Below are 17,852 nucleotides of genomic sequence, written 5' to 3'. Positions count from 1 at the left end.
CACAGCTAAGACAGAAAAGGAAGCAGCAGCACAGCCATCCCCATTCTGCATATCTCTCAGAATTGCTCATCCGAGCCACTGGAAGAAGAGGAGCTCAAAATAACTGTGTGCTCAGAGGTATGCTCGTGGCAAAGGACACAGCCACAATTAAGAGCAGCTCACTGTATCTTAAGAGGCAAACAAAAAGCCTAGAAAAACTAGGGGCCAGAGATCTCAGAAAGCATCACTGCCACACTTCAATCAAGTTTCACCTGCTTGCAAAACATCTTAAGAGCAGTGATGGTTTTCTCCATGTAAGGCTTGGACACTCTCAGGACCCATCAACAGGGCACCATATTCTAACCTAAGCCCAGAAGCCTGCTGTCTCCTCAACAGTAACAGAATTTTCAAAGGTCTTGGAGAAGCCCTGGATTGGATGAAGCTGTCAGATTTAGATCAAGCTAATGGAGGAAGATGCTCACCTACTCCCTCTCCCATGGCTGGTGTGGATTTGGAGCAGAAAAGGATGTCTGTGTAAATAATACTGTTGAAATATCAACTGGTAGAGCAGTGTTGCACATTGTACAAATCACAGTTGGACATCCATGGACAGCTGATGATAAAAGTAATTGTAGGGGAAGAGCTGGATGAAATATTGTTAAAAACAAATAATCATTTTAGCTGCACGTTTGTAAGCATTTCTTTTCATCCTTCTCAAAACAGTTTCATGGCAGAATAAAGAGGACACGTTCACACAGACATTTCCACAGCCAGACTAGGGAATAATCAAAGAATATCAACCAAAATGTGTTTCCTACCAGTTACATGAATCTTGAAGGTGAGTTTCTAGCCAGCAGCCTCGCAGCTGTACTCCCCTTTGTTGCAGTAATTCATTCCTGGATGTAAATCACATGTAGAAAAGTGTTGCTATGATACTAGATGACAGAGAAAGTCCTATAGCCAAAATGTTTTGCACCAGAGAGGCTGTCAGTTGATCCTCCAAATGCAAGACACACCAAATGAAGCGTTCCTTTATCTCTGGGATTCCAAGCATTTTCTGACCTCTGACTTTCACTTGGAATGTTGCTTTGTCATCTTTTGTTTCACAGCTGTAGCTCCATTGGTCTTTCAGGGTCACATTTTTGACCATGAGGTTGCGGTGCGTCCCCTGGGAGATGATGGTTGTCTTCTGGTCCTGCTTCACCTCTGTTTGATCTTTCTTCCATACGACAGCTCCGCTTGCAGCTGACACCTCACACACCAGCTCCAGGTCTTCAGAAGGACTGACTGATATTTCTGGAGTCATTTTGGGCTTGTTGACAACATTAATGGCTTCATCTGAAGAAAAAAAGAGAAAGTGGTTTACATCCTGACTCAGGCTTATTCAGCACAGCATGAAGATACAGTTAGAACTGATTGTAATGTCTCTGCTCATTACATTTGGGTGATCGAGTTTCACCTCTGGAGATACTCACATACAAACGTGTGCTTGATTCTCCTGTGTAAGGAAAGAGTAAGTTCTATGCAGACAGTTCTTATTTCTTTTAATCAATTCTGTATTCTGCATGTGTTCTTCTGTAGCTAAAATGAAGGCAGCTAAGTAACGTGTTTTCAATGCATGAACAAACCTATTCAACACCTTGTCTCTAAGCTAACAAGCAGCGTTTGATGAGCACATCAGTATTTCATGCCCTTCATTCCATCCAGACAGAACCTGCCTGAGGAGCAAGCTGATGGCTGTCAGCTACAGGCAGACCAAGCTTAGTATTGCATTTCTTACAGCAACAACTGTTGCTTTCAGTCACTGGATATACCAAGGCCAATTGCTATGCCAGGCACATTTATGGCATCAGTGAACAAATAATGCATTAAAAATTGTAATAGACAGGAGCCATCTATTCTTTTAAAACTAGGTGACCAAAGAAGAACAGCCCCTCTAGAGTCAAGCTGTTAAGAACTAATAGCATCAATCAGTATCACATAGATAGATTACTTCCCTGCCCTAAGACCATCTTGTGACCATTTGTTGCTCCTAATTAAGCCCTCTTGATGGCATTTTTGTCTGAGCCACGTGACATTTTGTGATAGGAGTTACTGCTAGTGTTCCCTTCACCCTGCACCAAAGTAGGAGGTATCCATTCTCAGGGAATCATGCAGGCTTCCTCTGTATTTGATGCTCAGAGACAGCCCCAGAACTTTTTAAATCTTAGCTTAACTCTCATCCAATAATGTTCATCAAACAGTGCAACTTGTCCTTTGGGGATGCCTTTGTTCTGCATCCACCAGTTCCAATGGAGTCTTCTTGGCTTGTTTTAGATCAGTTTTTCAACAGATAAAGAAAGGGTCTTTGAATTACAAAGTGAAATTGCAGAATGCATGATTCTCAACCAAACAGAACGGGAGGTGGGATGCAGGGTGAATACCTGAGCCAACACCACCTGCAAGCAACCCTTCAATATCTTAGGAATCTCTAGCCATCCCAAATCCAGTGTTGTGCTTGATCTATCGTCTCTTCTGAGTTTTTAGCCTGCTGATGGTGAGCATAATGGTGGTGATGGGTGAGCAGTTGGACTAGAGGGTCTTAATCAACCTTAAGGAGCCTGTGATCAGAGGAATGTGAATGTGCTGTTAAAGGTCACAAGCGCTGCACTGCAGCATGAGCATACACAGCAAAAGGCTTTCAGTAGAGCTTCAGTTCATAAATGAGGACTGGGTTATGGAAAAGAGGTTCAAGAAATAAACCAGAAACCAGATCTTAACGCCAGGTTCTGTGAATGCAGCCAGCTGAATTTCACAGATATTGAATTTCAATGACAATTTCTTGTGTTATTTTACCCTCCAGCTCCACCCTGAACAGGAACAGGTCAGTGACAAGCATTACTCCTCCAGGCTTGACCTGACAGTGCTTTACTTGTACTATGAGCTAATGCCAGGAAGAGCAGGAAAAGAGTTTCATCCACGTGCCTTCTCCTTCCTTAGTAAAACCAGTGTGAAACTGCAGCCACGTCAGGCTGAAGGAGACGTCTCAGATGTCCTGCCTGGATGCAGGAGCTCACGTGTCAGAGGATGTCTGGCACGTCAAGTCTCATGGCAGTGCAGTGCATGACAAACTGCAACAACACTTTCCTGTGGGTTCCTTTGGGCACGAGGCCCAGCGGGTGACACACCTCTGGCTGCAGCTCTTCAGAGCCTCCCAGCAGCCATGTGATGCCCATGGGAGAGACACAGCTGACCCGCACAGCAGATGATTTACCAGCTAGCTCTGATTTACAGCAAGAGAAGATACAAGTGGTGATGCTGAATGGTGAAATACTGCGAGTGTGTGGCATAGGTATAAGATTTGTGAGCCTGAGGATGTTCAAAGTCAGGATGGACAGGGCTCAGAGCACCTGATGGAGCTGCGGTGCCCCTGTTCATTGCAAGGGAGTCCAACTAGCTGACCCTTAAGGGTCTCTTCCCTATCTATGAGATACACAAAAGCTGATTCTGCAGTAACCAAGCTACCAACAGCAGCTGTTTGTCTTACAGCTTGCCAACACAGATTTTAAAATAACAGCATTGATTACTCATTTGATAGTCACATTACAGTGCAAAGCACATGGAAACGTCCATCAGCTAATTCATTTAATTCTTTGGGCAGACCTGCCAGTATGAAATATTATGCTAACATGACAGAGAGAAGAAAAGCAAAATTAAGACTAGCTGACAAGCCGTGGCAGGAAGTTCTGCTCTCCATCAATTTAGTCCCATTATTCAATTCTGTTTGGAGATGTCTCCATGACTCTCTGGAGTTTGTTCTTTGAGAAGAAGCAATTAAGTAAGCTCTCCAATGCCAAAGTGCATACACTACTCTAGGCCTTTCTTGTTTCTCCATGGATCAACAAGGGTGACAAGCCAGCAAAAGATGATGAAGAGCCTCATCATGCAAACTCATGCATTTTATCCCCCTCACAGATGCACTGACAACTTACAGCATCATCCATTGAGACGTTGTGAATTTTCAGGGTGTGTTTCTTCCCCACAATGTGCAGTTCATATTTTTCACTGGCCTTGAGCTCCTTCCCATCCTTCATCCACTCCACAGTAGCGCCTGTGTCTGAAAGCTCAGCCTGCAGTTTGGCTTCCTCACGCAGCCGAGCGGAGATCTTTTCTACATCTTTGCTCTTATTGGTAAATCTCACTGCAGCACCTGTCAGGAGCAAAGGCCTCGTTAGTTCAATTGATATCAGGCTAACGTGGTCAATGTTTGCTGCAACATCTCTGAAAAAGTATCACCTTCTGTTCCTGCACTCATCATTGTGTCACTGCTGAGCAATTCAAGATATTTCATTTGGTGTTCTTGCCGGATTTACTAAGTAAAAATCAACCAAACATCTCCTTCTACTGATTAAGAATGCTCTAAACATGCTTCTGCAGAGGTTTCCACCCAATGACAAACAGGTCCTCCCATCATGAATGTTTATTTGTTCTATTTGGTCATGCAAAGCTGATTGATAGAGATATTATTGGAATGATTGCTCCCCTACTTCTAAATTATTCCAGTGCAATCAGAAAGGCTGTCTGAACCTGGAGCTGAAAGTACTGCTCTATGGTGATGCAGTGGTAAACCTGCTGACTGAATGCACTGGCCAATACCTGTGAACTGCAGACATTCATCAACTGGCATGAAGCAATCTGGTTCAGATACCAAGCAGCTGGGTAGACTGGCTTACCCTACACTCAGTGCTATCATGTTTAGGTCATTACCAGGACTCACGTCAGTCCATGGGATGCAATTTCAGGTATTTGGTACAGGCAGTGAATGCCTGCAGCCCCAGTTCTAATCATCAGATCACAGCAACTATGCCTTGACTGGAAGAGGAAAGGAGAAGGATCAAAGCAAATACCTCTCACTCTCATCTTGGTGCTGACATCAACATTTTCGGCAACAAATTTCACTTCTGCTCCACCACCATTCTTGGTGATGTTCTTTATGATTAGGCTGTGAGTAGTTTGGGTTCTCTTGATGATGCAGGTCTCGCTTTCCTGTAAGACTTTACCACTGAGGTACCAAGTGCTGCAACACATTGTTGTAAGATCAGTAGTAAACATGGCATCCCCTCCAGGTACAGCTTCACCAGTTGTTAGGGGGGATTTCACAGCCAGGACTGGTTCTGAGGAAGAACAACATGGATGTCTTAATGCTCTTTAGATGCAAGTCTGGTATCTCATTTAGAGATGGAAGATTAAATCATAGGTACATTTCTACTTCTCCCTTTGCATGAGTGCTGGAAGAAGCACTTCTATGCTTAAGATCTGTTACAGAAAGTTCTGCCTCTTGCACATGTGAGATATCAAAAGATAAGTATATTCATGTCTCTCTCACAGAAACAGAACTTGTATCACTTTAGTGGTAGCTGGAGGTTGACAGGAGAACTAGTAATAAAGGAAAGCCTTTGGTGTGTTAATGCACTACTATCCTTAAAGTCAAATGAAACATCTTTAGGGAACCAACACAGCTGCTCAGCTCACACTGACCCATTTCCATTGGGGTTTTTGTGCTTACCAAGGTGCACGCTCCCTGGGAATTCCAGAGACGGGCTCTGTCCATGCGTATTGACTGCAGACACTCGGAACTGATCATCAGCCTCTTCAGACAGATTGCTCACCGTGAACTCTGGGACGGGGACATGAGACTCGTGGCACCTCACCCAGGTGAAGCCAGTTAGTTTATTGCCTTCCACAATGTAGCCATCGATTGGAATGGGGGTTGCATCTTCGGAGGGGACCATGCCAGCGTCACTGAGGTTTCTGTTTTATTTTTCACCACGGGGTCAGCTGGGGGCTGGGTGGGAGGTTTTCTGGGAGCTGAACAGAAATAAATACAGAAATATTAGCATAAGGTCATGTAGGCTGGAAAAGACCTTCAAGATCAGCAGACTCAACTTTCAGCATGACCTACTGAGTCCCACCATTAACTACTGTGGTACCTGAGGACATACATGACAAGCTTATTCCTGCAGGTATTTGCATAGTGAATATATTCACCCTCTGGTTGCTTTGGAACATTTTAGAGGTTAAAATCCCATCAGACTTTTTCACTGTGTGCAGCCACTGATACAGGCAGGAGGCTGGGAATTACCTGATGGGCTCTAGTTACAGACTACTGAAACAGTAAAGGATTGATTTCATTTCATTTTGGCCATCAGAAAGTTTGGTGTCTGGTTTAAGTCATCCATCTAGACTCCAATTATAATCATATGGAGAACAGCGCATTTAGGAGAACTCATCTTAATAAACCTGAGTGAAATCACAGAATCATAGGATCACGGGAGGGCTTGGGTTGGAAGAAACCTTCAAGATCATCCAGTTCTAAACACCCTGCCATGGGCTGGCTGCCCACTAACCAGCTCAGGCTGCCCATCACCCATCCAACCTCGCCTTCAACACCAAGGACAGGCATCCACAGCTTCTCTGGGCAGCCTGAGATGGAAGCAATGAGCCACATGTTGAAGATACTCAAACATTCATGACTGTAGAGAGAGCCAAATACTCCATACATATTGCCTGCCTGGTCAATGGTATTAAAATGCCAACAACAGACTCATCCAGCTCATGGAAAATGGTGTGAACATGGCGTACAGGATCCTTCCAACATCGAGTTAGATCTGCAAAGTGTAAAAATAGGAAATCTCAATGCAATGCAATTTTCCCTCATAACATAAATAGACACATAACTGTTTTGGGGTGCACTGTTACCAGCCTGTCAGTTGCTGTTGGTCAGTGCTAGATGCCAAAGGTCCCACTAACATAGCATGAAGCTGAAAGCTAGACGCTGGAATCAGATCTCCTGACCTTACCATCAGAAATCGAGATGTCATATTTTGCTCAGAGGTGCCTGCTTGTAGGAGGGACAGCTTCCGAGCTTTTTCTGCTCCAGGAACCAGCTCCAGCTTCAGGATTTAAACAGCAGTCAGAAATTAAACTGAGCTTTGTCACCTCCATCAACAGAAGGAGTGGTTGGGTGGTACAGCTTTCCAAATCACTTAGAAACTGGCACAACAATCAGATGCCTACCTTTTCTTTTTGAACTTGTTAATACATAGAGCTTAATAGCATCAGAATGCCCCAAGCACTTCAGATAACACGACAGCTGTAACCCTTCTTTAAGGATTCCTTTGTTTAACCACTGAGTAACTGTAATTCAGTGGTGCTGGTGGGAGAAGGGAAGTCCTAATCTTCCCAGATGGTGAATAGAGTTGATGTTCACATGCAGACTGGTGCTGCAGCACAGCCAGAAACCACTCATTTGGGAAACACAGCACCAAGAAAATAATGGGAATAGCTTCATAAAATCAGGCAGCTTCACCCAAATTTCATGTCAGGTCCATTATTCTTCCTATTTTCAGGAAGAAAGGTTTTCCCTTTTTCTTGTAGTTTTATTTTCTTTTCCTTTCATGCAAGCAGCTTCGTAGCTTAAAAAATTGTTTTCTAATCACCTCCTGGTGTGGACAAATCACACAGGTTTGACTCCATGTTTTACATAGTTAGCATTTTATATTTGTTCCAGTATGGAACTGTACAGCCATAGAATGGCCTGGGTTGAAAAGGATCTCAAAGATCATCCAGTTCCAACCCCCTGCTATGTGCAGGGTCGCCAACCACCAGACCAGGCTGCCCAGAGCCACAATCCAGCCTTTCCTCATAGGAGAGCTGCTCCAACCCTCTGATCATCACAGTGGCCCCTCCTCTGGACCCACCCCAACAGCACCACAACCTTATTGTCCACAGAAAGCATATAACCCTCATTCAATTGCCCTTCCACTCAGCTTTGAGCACTACTAAAACCAGCATCTTCACCTTAGCTCATCACACTGCTGCAGTTCCTTTTACAAGGATTTCACTGGCAAAAATTAAATCAAAGCCATCACAAGGGATTTAGCACAGTTACATGTTACTGGCTACGAGAGCTGTCAGCACAGTCACCTGTCAGGCTTTGCTGCTGTTCTCTTTATGTAGAGGCACAACAAGGTTCAGACACCTCACAGTGCAATTCTCACTTGGACTGTAAAGAAAAAGGAGGCTTGAAAAGCAGCGTGTGGAAAACAAAGAAACAAGAATTAGAACAACAGTGGGGCCATGGCACTTGTAGGAATTGTTCTGCCTTTAACAGCAGAGCTTTTCAAGAAGTATGAGGGCATTGCAAACCAGACCAGTTTGGACAGATTAACAACTGCAAGCAGTGGGTTCCAAAATTCCAGACATGAAATCAAAGATAGAAAAATTCTTCACATTTTCATCTCTCAATTTTTCGTACATTGTGCATTACAGTGCAAACAAGTCTTCACATACAACTTGGAAGCTAAAGACAAGTCTGACAAAACAGACTGCACAAAAATGATGGATAATTAACAGAGCAAATTGCTCTTTCAAAAACAGAGTTTATGTCTTCTGGTCATAACACTTCAGAAGCCTCAGAGGCTTCTTCTCCTTTGTATATTTTCATTAATCTTAGATTTTGTTTTCATTCAATGTGACCTCACTAAACAAATATTGTCTAAGACCATGAGTATCACATAAATGTGCAGATCTCAAGCTGCTCACTTATCTAGTACCCTTGGCATGATGCTTTATTTTCCTCAGCTGATCATCTAGATTGTGCCTGTTGATTGTGCAACAACAGCCTGTTGGTCTCGATTACCTGTGAGAGGCTCTAACTTTGGCCAGGAAAAATCATTTGAGGATAAGTAATTCTCTTGGAATCAGTAAGGCAGTCTTCCCATTCTTTCTTACCAGCACCCATCTTACATGTTAATAAAGGCTTCTGGAAATCAGTTTGAAGATCAAGAAACAATTCAGTTCAAGCATATGCAATCACAGGATTTGTACGTCACCTGCAAAAGTCATTTTATTCTATCCACAATCTCATCCTACATGCAGTTCCTTAGAGGGTTCCTTAGGCACACCAACCCCATGCTCCTATTACAGACCCTTGCATAAGACAGGTGATATACCTACAAGATTATCTACAGCTTAGACTATGAAAACAGGGAGTCTAGCTAGAGAAAATTATCTACCTGTGCTTCTGAGCAATCTGTTAACCACTCTCATACAGTTCAGGCCAATCCAAACAAGATGCAATGACATGTCAGCCACAGAAACAGCTTGATTTTAAGGAGTTTGTTTGGACAAGCCCCTGTTGCATACGGTGGTCAAACATGCATTACTTGGGGGCACATTGTATTTGATTTAACACATCCTCTTACCTCTGGCTTTGCACAGAGTCCAAAGTCTATCAGCTTCAAATTGTCAATCAGCAGATTTTCCCGGTGGATGAGAAAGCAGTCAGGAATGATTTCCACCCAAATGCCCAAGGAAACATCTTTTCTCTTCTCTTCTTTCCTGCTGTGGACAGTGGTTCCCAGTCTACTCAAAGCTCGCTCGCTCTCGCTGTCTCAGAGATCTTCACTGACTGCTGGCAAGTTCCCATCTTCCAATATCCCAGGTGGGAAATACTAGCTTGTATCTGTTGGAAAGGACCTGGGGACTAGGAGGACAAGTGGTGAGAGACCACAGGCTGAATGCAAGCCAGCAGTGTGCTCTGACAGAAAAGAAGTACAACAAGATCATCAGCTGCATTAAAAAGCAGCACAACCAGACCAGGACAAGTCATTCCTGCTTCAACACTCATTGCACCACATCTACAATACTGTATCTGGTTTTTGGCCAGGAAGGATAACAACCTGAAACAAACTCTGAAGCAAGTTCTATGGATGACCTCCAGCCTGTTCAGGGGGCTGAAGCTCCCACTCAGAGAAGAGAAGCTGGGGAGAATGATCTTTGTGACAGAAAATCCATTGGATGGGGCCAGAGGAATGCATCTCACCCCATACCCTCTGTACAGCCACCATTTGTTTAAAGGATCACTCTTCCTTGAGGCACAAAACTAGAGCAGGTTACACAACAGACTGACACCACAAGGGCTTCTCTCGAGATACAAACTGCAGCAAAGAGCATCACAAAAATGTGAAACCAACACTCAGATCAGATCTGTGTCTCTGCTCCGCTCATTAGGAGCATCATGTTTTACTCCCCTTTCAGAGGAAGATACTTCTTCAAGGATAACAAAATCCAGCTCAGCTACAGAACACAGTACCACATAGCAATAAATATCTAACATTTCCTGTAGGGAAAGAATCCTAAGCACAAGTTATTATCTGAGTTTCAGCTGGGACTGAATTATCTTCTTCAGTGTCTGATATAATACTACGTTTTCATTCTAGAGAAACAATGGAGATAGCGCAGTGATGCTTACAGTTGCTGCCAGGCAGCGTTGTACAGAGCCACAGTCAATCTCAGCTGAGAGCCCAAGGAAGTGAGAAGGAACAGAACTAGGACAGCTGACTTAAACTGGCCAAAGGATATTCCATACTATATGACATATTGTGGAAGGAGTTTTGAAGGGGGTATAACTTCATGTAAATCTCTTCCACTACTAGGAGGCTAACTGGACACTGATTGGTAGGTGGTGAGCAATTGCTTTTGCATTCATCATAACTATTATCCTTTTCTCTATCTCAGTACATAATTCTATCTCAACCCATGAGTTCTACTTTGTGTTACTTCTCCCCCCTTCAGTTCTCTCCTGCAATCCACTGGAATGGAGTGGAGTACTGTAACTCTCTCTGCCAACAGAAAAATAAAAACACATTCATTATTATTTATGGAAGACTGACTGCAGTTCAGGCTCACTGGTTTGAGGTCTCTGGGCATAACCCTGACTGTGAACAGAAGCAATTGCTGAAACAGTCTGTCAAAAAAAGACTGGAGCTTCCTCTTCCAAAAGGCGGTCCTTAGAAACAATGCAATCAAACAGCTTCCCTGTAAGATAAGGTTATCTGAAAATGCATTTAGAGAGTATCAGAGAAAGATAAGTAAGAAAGACAGCACAGAAAGCAGAAACTATTTCGTACCTCTATGACTATAAATATTTCTTTGATGTCTCTCTTACGTGATCCAATGGGCAAACATGTTGATGACTTCAGTTCTTCATGGCATCAATTTCTGTTTTAGCATGAGGCAAGTCATCCTTAAGAGACCATAAAAGCAAGCGATGAAATCGCTAACTACTGTGACATACCAGGTACCACATCTGACTGCTGTGGAACAGAACAAGCACATATGGGACAGTACACAATTCAACATCAACTCAGCAATGACTGACATCACTCCCATAGAAATTCTGAAACAGAGCTGTGAAAAATGAAAAGTAAAACATTCAGCATTTTCATTGGCATTTTGGTAAAGTTGCTGTAATAATGTAACAATAATGTAATGTAATGTAATGATGTAATAACTTCCTCCATTTTAAAGCCAGAGAATTCTGCCCTCTGAACAACCAGCAACAAGATTTGTGGTGCTCTGTTAAACTTTTTCCAGCTCTACAGCATCTTTCAAAAGGCAATGGGACCAGTAGGCTGCATTCGTATGTACCATCCCACCTGCCCCCGTGTTCTTGAGAACTCCACAACTCCAACAGAAGATATTATCATATTTAAATGCCTTTTGGCTTACCCCTACAGTAACTTTCTCCATGATTTTTAGTGCAACTTTTTCACCAGTAAGAAGATGCCGCCCGAGTTTTACCTTGGCAAAACCACCTACAAATCAAAACACAGATGCTTAAAGTTGAGTGTGAATTCTTCTCTAATATAACATTACAATTTCCAACTGGTTTAAAAAACGAATTTCAAATTTATACAAATGAAACCTGACTTAGAGAACTGACAAGAGCTGTTAATCTATTCTCAGATTAATTCTAGAGTGGTGAGACAGACTGTTAGGCGTGCTGTTTCTGTACAAAGATGACACTTACCCGTTCCAACTGTTTCATGGAATTCCTAGTACTTGAGAATTTCCTCGTAGTCACTGACAGACATCCTGAATGTGCAAGAACTGAAGATCCTCCAAGCACGTGCAATGAGGAAGTGCCAGCAGTGTTCACATCCTACTTAGGACATATTCTTAGAGGCAGAAGGGACACTCATGGCAGATCCAGCAATGCTCATCTTCTCACCAACGTGCATCCCCCTCTCACCCAGCAACAACAAAACACAGTGCATGAAGCTGGCTTCACTTAGGTTAACAATATGGAACATCCCTCAGGGCTTTGTGCCACAGAGCAGTAGCAGGGCTGGACTACAGCTTGAGGAAGCAGTGGAAGCCTTTCCCTGTATGGTTACAGTGTCCCTGCACGCACCCCACAGCCAGAGCGTTGCAAGCTGAGCTGTCTTGCTGTTTCTTGTACTCATCCCAATCTCTGCGAATGAAAACTCAGAATTCAGTCAAGGCGTTGATTGAGCACGAGCGTGCCTTTATTCAATAGGAAAAAGGAGGGGGTGTGAGGTCTGGAGGAAAGATGGGACTCATTCTCTGTTGTCTGACGAGAGTGTCTCAGAAGTCGTGCTGTTGCCCGGAGCCTGGGACTCTTGGCCTGATTCTACCTCCCCCTCCAAGATGTTTGGCTTCTCCTCTGTAATGCTGACCTGAGCCTGCATGGTTGTGCTGCTGTCGGGGCACTCGTGCTGTGCTTGGGCTGGGCTGTCCTCGAAAGGCACTCGGTTCAGGCTGGTGCCTGAGGAGTCTGGCAGGCTCAGGTCAGCAGCTTCAACAGGTATGGGATGAACGAGAGCTTCAACGATGATGGCATTCTTCCCTTTATAACTGATGTTATACGGAAGGCTTTCATCTGAACTGCAGCATCCTGTGCTTAGTAACAGTTCTTCATTGATGGAATCACAGGATGCTGCATCGTAACATGCCTGGCGTCTTGGAGATATACAAGGGCTCGGGTCACCTAGGAAGGAGTAGACGCACAGCAGTTAGTGTCAAAGTTTCACAAGATGAATCATGAAACAGGTTCTTGACATTTGGCTATGCAGTGATGGTGGGCAGAAGCAAATAGGCTTCTAGCAACAGTGTCACTGTCTTGAAAGTGATCCTCGTGCAGGTCCAGCTCTTGTGTTGACAAGAGACTCATTTGGGAAAGACAGGGGTCAACTGAAGATGTCAGGAACAGGCTTGAATGCCAGAAGGATGTACAAGCCCACTGAAAGCATGAATTCTACCTGTGTTGCTGACAAGCAGTGATTTGAAAGCTGGATTTGCATGCTTACCTGCCAGGACCACGACTTCAGCTTCAGAGGGCTCCCTGGCACTGCTCTGCAGTTGGAGTTTGGCCACAGGGGATGGTTTGCCCAGGCAGAAGCAGGAACGCCAACTGCAAGCTGCTGACTCTGCCCTCTTACTGGGAGAACTCATTCTGCAGAGAAAACAGAGCATGCTGTCAGTCGTGGTGCAGGGTGAGGGAAGAGCTGCACCGAACCCTTGCCAATAGTTGCCTGTTCCGGGCAATGCCTGGTTTCTGCTGAAACACAGCTTAGAAAAGCGCTCTGTTTCAAACAGCAGAGGATGCTTCCATTCCTACAGCTCAGCCCTCAAGTCCTGTTGGCTAAATACCTCTCAACGATGTCAAGCAGGGTCATGGATCCCGAGAATGTTGGAGGCTCAGGCTGCTTCGCTCTCCTGGGGCAGGCCTTCAACAGGGAACGAAGGCAGGAGATGAACTTGCCCCGTTTCTTTGGCTCTGCGCAATAAAACAAAAAAACAAGTTCATTTCAGCCCTGGCTTGGTTGGACGAGGCCGAGTGCAACACATTCAACAGAACACGTAACAACAGAAAGCATGTTCCCAACAAGGACACACAAGAACGGATTTTCCCCATCCCTGGAGGTGCCCAAGGAGCTTAATGCAGTTCTCTTTCTAAGCTTGCTCAACTCGGGCATTAATGAACCCCCTGAAAGCCACGTTCAGACCCCATTTTACTAACCCGCATTGTCAAATGTAAAATACGCACCTGGCTTTGGCAATGAATGTAGGATGGACTCGGGCAGTTTTCCCCTGATGAGTTCCACGCACTCACCAGGGAAAAAACCAACCTGTAATAAGAACAAAAAGACAGGTGGGCATTAGCCCAAGCCCAGAGCCAAAGGGAAGGTCCTCTGACACCGACACAGGGCAACTGTTTGCATCCAGCAGCCATCCTGTGCAGGCAGAGCAGCTCCAACCGGAGATTCCCGACTCTACTGAAGCTGTGCTCTCTAGTCAAAAATGTGTTCCTACCTCAAAGCCACGCTTGCCTCTCCAAAAGGGGCTCATCTCCTTTGGTGGCATATCAACAATGCACACGATGTCTCCAACCTGCAAAAGATTGAAACATCAATCCCAGCTTCAGCACAGCTAAAACAAAAGCCTTCTTCTACGACACAAAATATGAGAGTATTCCCAAGGCGTTCACACTCTATACTAATTCTGTGCACAACAACAAGGAACGCCTGGAACTGCTTACCTCCAGAGAGAGCTCATCCGGCCCCTGGGCGACGTGGCTCCTAATAACATGGGCTGCCGCAATCGCTGGTACGTTTAAAGATGACATAGCACGCACCAGCTGCGGCTCCCGCATGTTATCAGCCTGCAAAACAGAGCACAGGCCGTGGTCAGGAGATGAGGACAAACCAGGAGGATTTCAAGGTGAGGAGCACATCTGCAAAGAAAGCTGCAGCAAATGCGCTCCGTCCTTATCAGGAGCACTTCAGAAGGAGCTGCACGTCTCATCACAGTTATTTCCCTTTCTGGCGTGCATTGCCAGGCCATGCAAAGATGCATCTCTCTCTACCCAGACTAATCAGCAATGGCACTGGCACAGACAGGTGGCCAGGCCCTTTTTGGCCCATTCTTTCCTGCAGGAGAGTACACCTGCAGCTCCTTCTAATGGCTCAACACAGGGAAAAAAGACTGGCCAGAGCTTCATACTGTACCTCCGTCGCCGCCAACTCAGGCTCACGGCTGATCCCACTGCACGCAGCACCCATCACAGCAAGTGTGAACAGCTGGAACAGAGCAGAAACACACTTCTGTTTTCTCTATTCACACAGCACAGTATGGACAGACTTCTTCAGAGCTACCCGCGCATACCCTGCGGCAAAACCATGCGGGGGACAAAACATGGCACGTACCTGGCAGTGAGATCACCTCAAGCTATCTGCAGCAGTTCCTTGTCGCTTTGCTCGGATGAAATGAGAGCAAAAGCTGCACCGAGGCAGTGGGCGGAGGGTGAGGAGAGGAGAGAGAAAGAGCAGGTCAGTGAGCAGGGCTAAGACAGTCATGGAATAACACACACAGCACAACTGTCCCACCCACTTGCTGCAAGACATGCTGAGTCTCAGGCTACGTGATGCCTGTCCGCCCAGCAACTTTACAATGCTTCCACTACTGAGCAAAGACAATGGAAGAAGCACGGGACAGGTGCCAACTTTACTGATACCCCCTTTGGAACGTGTGTACCGGGGAAAATTACGTCTGATGGTCAAGAGTAAGCAATACGGTGCTGTGAGCTCAAACAGCCAGCAGTTCTCAACACCTCACTGCCCACCCATCCATCGCACGTCAGCTCAGCTTACCTACAAGCTGCTGCACACGACGGTGAGAAGAAAAAGCACTAAAGATACTAACTAAAGCCACTAACTAAAGGCACTAACTAACTAACAGCACTAACTAACTAAAGGCACTAACTAACTAACGGAACTAACTAACTAACGGCACTAACTAACAACAGTAACTAACTAACAACAGTAACTAACTAACAACACTAACTAACAACACTAACTAACTAACAAAACTAACTAACTAACAAAACTAACTAACTAACGGCACAAAAGGCACAAGACCAACAAGACAACCAACCACTCCGACCACTAGCTCACCCACAAAGGAACACAGAACGCACCGCTCCTCCCCTCATTCCAGCCGCTTATGACATCACCAACGGCCAACAGCCTGGTCCACCATGACCCCCCACAAGGCGGGGAGCCAAGACCACGTGGTCACATCTGATTCCAACACGGCACCACAACATTCCAGGACTCAGTGTGGGCTTGGAATTCTATCCTGGTGTGGCAGCGCAATGGGAGGTGTTAGGGCACAGCTGAAGAGCTGACAGACAACGGACGTTTCCAAAGGAGGGTGCCAGATTAACTCTCAGCATTCTCTTGCGGGGCTCTTAGGAATGCTTCAAACCCATTTTCACTGCCTAGCTCATTTCTAGAAAGTCCAGTTGAGAAATGCTCACTTTGTCTGGGGAACGCCTCTATGCATCATGAATGAAAAATAAAATAAAATGGGCACGCGACCCTATGAAACTTACCTCTCTGCTCTTGCTGTCAGCCAGACACCTCAGATGAGCATGACGTGTCCCTGCTCCTGAATGAAGATTCACCCAAGTCTGTGTTCCTCTCTGCTCTTTCTCTGGGTCTAAAAGAAACACAGACAGAGATGATTACAAGATCCTTTGTGCAGACGAAAGACAAGGGTGCACATGAATTCTGTTTAGCAAGAAATACTACATTCCCAATGGTAGTACTTGAATCCTCCTTTGGGGCTGGAGCTCAACAGGTCAACACATCAGAAATAACACAAAGTGCATCTGGAAGACGTGTCTCAAAGCCCAGAAAATCCAACACGGGAGGGGGCTGGACAGTGGACCACAAGTGTCCATTTCCATTGCAGCTCCCTGTAGAGAACAGCACCAATCAGCAGGCGTGAATCAATTCATTCACAAGCTGCACAATGACTCTGTTCTTTACATGATAAAGAAACACACAGAGATTCCTGACCAAAATGTTGGGAGTTAATAACGACCAAAGAGGTTCCTGTTCCTACGCCTCATCCTCTCACCCCAACTCCTGGGTGATGCCCACAGGCTTCAAGTCAGCTCTCAAATCCATTGAACTCCAGTCACAGAACTCCATTAAGAAGGATGTCACACATGTGACACTTACATACATTTTGCATCAGAAACAGTGACGCCAGCAGGAGCAGAGAGGTGACTGTCCCTCTGTACTCAGCACTGGTGAGGCCACAACTCGAATTCTGCGTCCAGTTTGTGGCCCCTCACTGAGAAAAAGACACTGAGGCATTGGAACGTGTTCAAAGAAGGGCAACAAAGCTGGTGAGGGGTCTGAAGCACAATGGGGCCATATGAGGAGAGGCTGCAGGAGATGGGAATGTCCAGCCTGGAGAAGAGGTGGCTCAGGGGAAACCTCATTGCTCTCTATAACTTCCTGAAGGGAGGTTGCAGTGAGCTGGTGCTTGGCCTCTTCTCTCGTGTCATTACTGATAGAACTAGAGGGAATGTTTTCAAGCTGCGGCAGGAGAGGTTCAGGCTGGACATTAGGAAATATTACTTCTCAGAAAGGGTGGCCAGGCACTGGAATGGACTGCCCAGGGAGGTGGTGGAGTCACCCACCCTGGGGGTGTTCAAGGAACGTCTGCAGAAATCCCTGCTGAAATCCTGACCTCTGCCACAGGTGGCTGAGTGACACAAAAGCTGTGTCCTTGGTTCCCGGCCTTACCTTCACATGCTGTTCATCTTGCTCTGCAGCTCCTGTTCTGAATAGTCTTCTTATATTCCCATGTGATGTACCCTGAAATACATCATTTAGTGAGTCTGAACAAAACATAAGACATTAATTGGAACTGTGAAGCAATGTTTTTTGCACTTTACTTGGAGGATGTTACATGCTATACCTTCTTTTCTCAATTGTAACACATGATTTTTTATAAAAAGAAACATAGCAAGTCAGCTCTTCAGTGTGCATATTGATGAAACTTGGTGAAATACAACTTTAGAAAAAGGTAATTTGAAAATTTAAATATTCTTATCAGAATCTCTGCTATTAGTTACCGTTCCAATGTTCTGATTTGATGATGATTCTCTCAGAGCTGTTTTGTCACTCGCCACCTCAAATGCACTTCAAGTGCTTTAGGAGCATCACTGG

The 17,852-nt window shown here is 45.1% G+C and overlaps 1 protein-coding gene across 1 annotated transcript; it reads right to left on the bottom strand.

The window, feature by feature from the left end:
- Window positions 1-12,357: 12,357 nt before the first annotated feature.
- Window positions 12,358-13,373, bottom strand: LOC146755154 (rho GTPase-activating protein 32-like). The gene is made up of 2 exons (XM_085526416.1): window positions 13,134-13,373; window positions 12,358-12,814 (listed from the first exon to the last, which is right to left on the bottom strand). Exons 1-2 carry the CDS (start codon window positions 13,297-13,299, stop codon window positions 12,384-12,386), a joined length of 597 nt encoding a protein of 198 aa, XP_085382542.1. The 5' UTR covers window positions 13,300-13,373; the 3' UTR covers window positions 12,358-12,383.
- Between the last annotated feature and the right edge of the window lie 4,479 nt (window positions 13,374-17,852).

The sequence above is a fragment of the Coturnix japonica genome, chromosome 36, assembly GCF_054131305.1.
Source record: "Coturnix japonica strain WE chromosome 36, WE-NBRP24, whole genome shotgun sequence".
NCBI classification, from domain to species: domain Eukaryota; kingdom Metazoa; phylum Chordata; class Aves; order Galliformes; family Phasianidae; genus Coturnix; species Coturnix japonica.
This window is presented reverse-complemented; position numbering and strand designations above follow the sequence as displayed.

Coding starts and splice junctions, on each gene's coding strand:
- LOC146755154 (XM_085526416.1), bottom strand. CDS start 13,299: ATGCTCTGTTTTCTCTGCAGAATGAGTTCTCCCAGTAAGAGGGCAGAG. Junction 12,815..13,133: donor TGAAGTCGTGGTCCTGGCAG/GTAAGCATGCAA, acceptor ACTCCTTCCTAG/GTGACCCGAGCCCTTGTATA.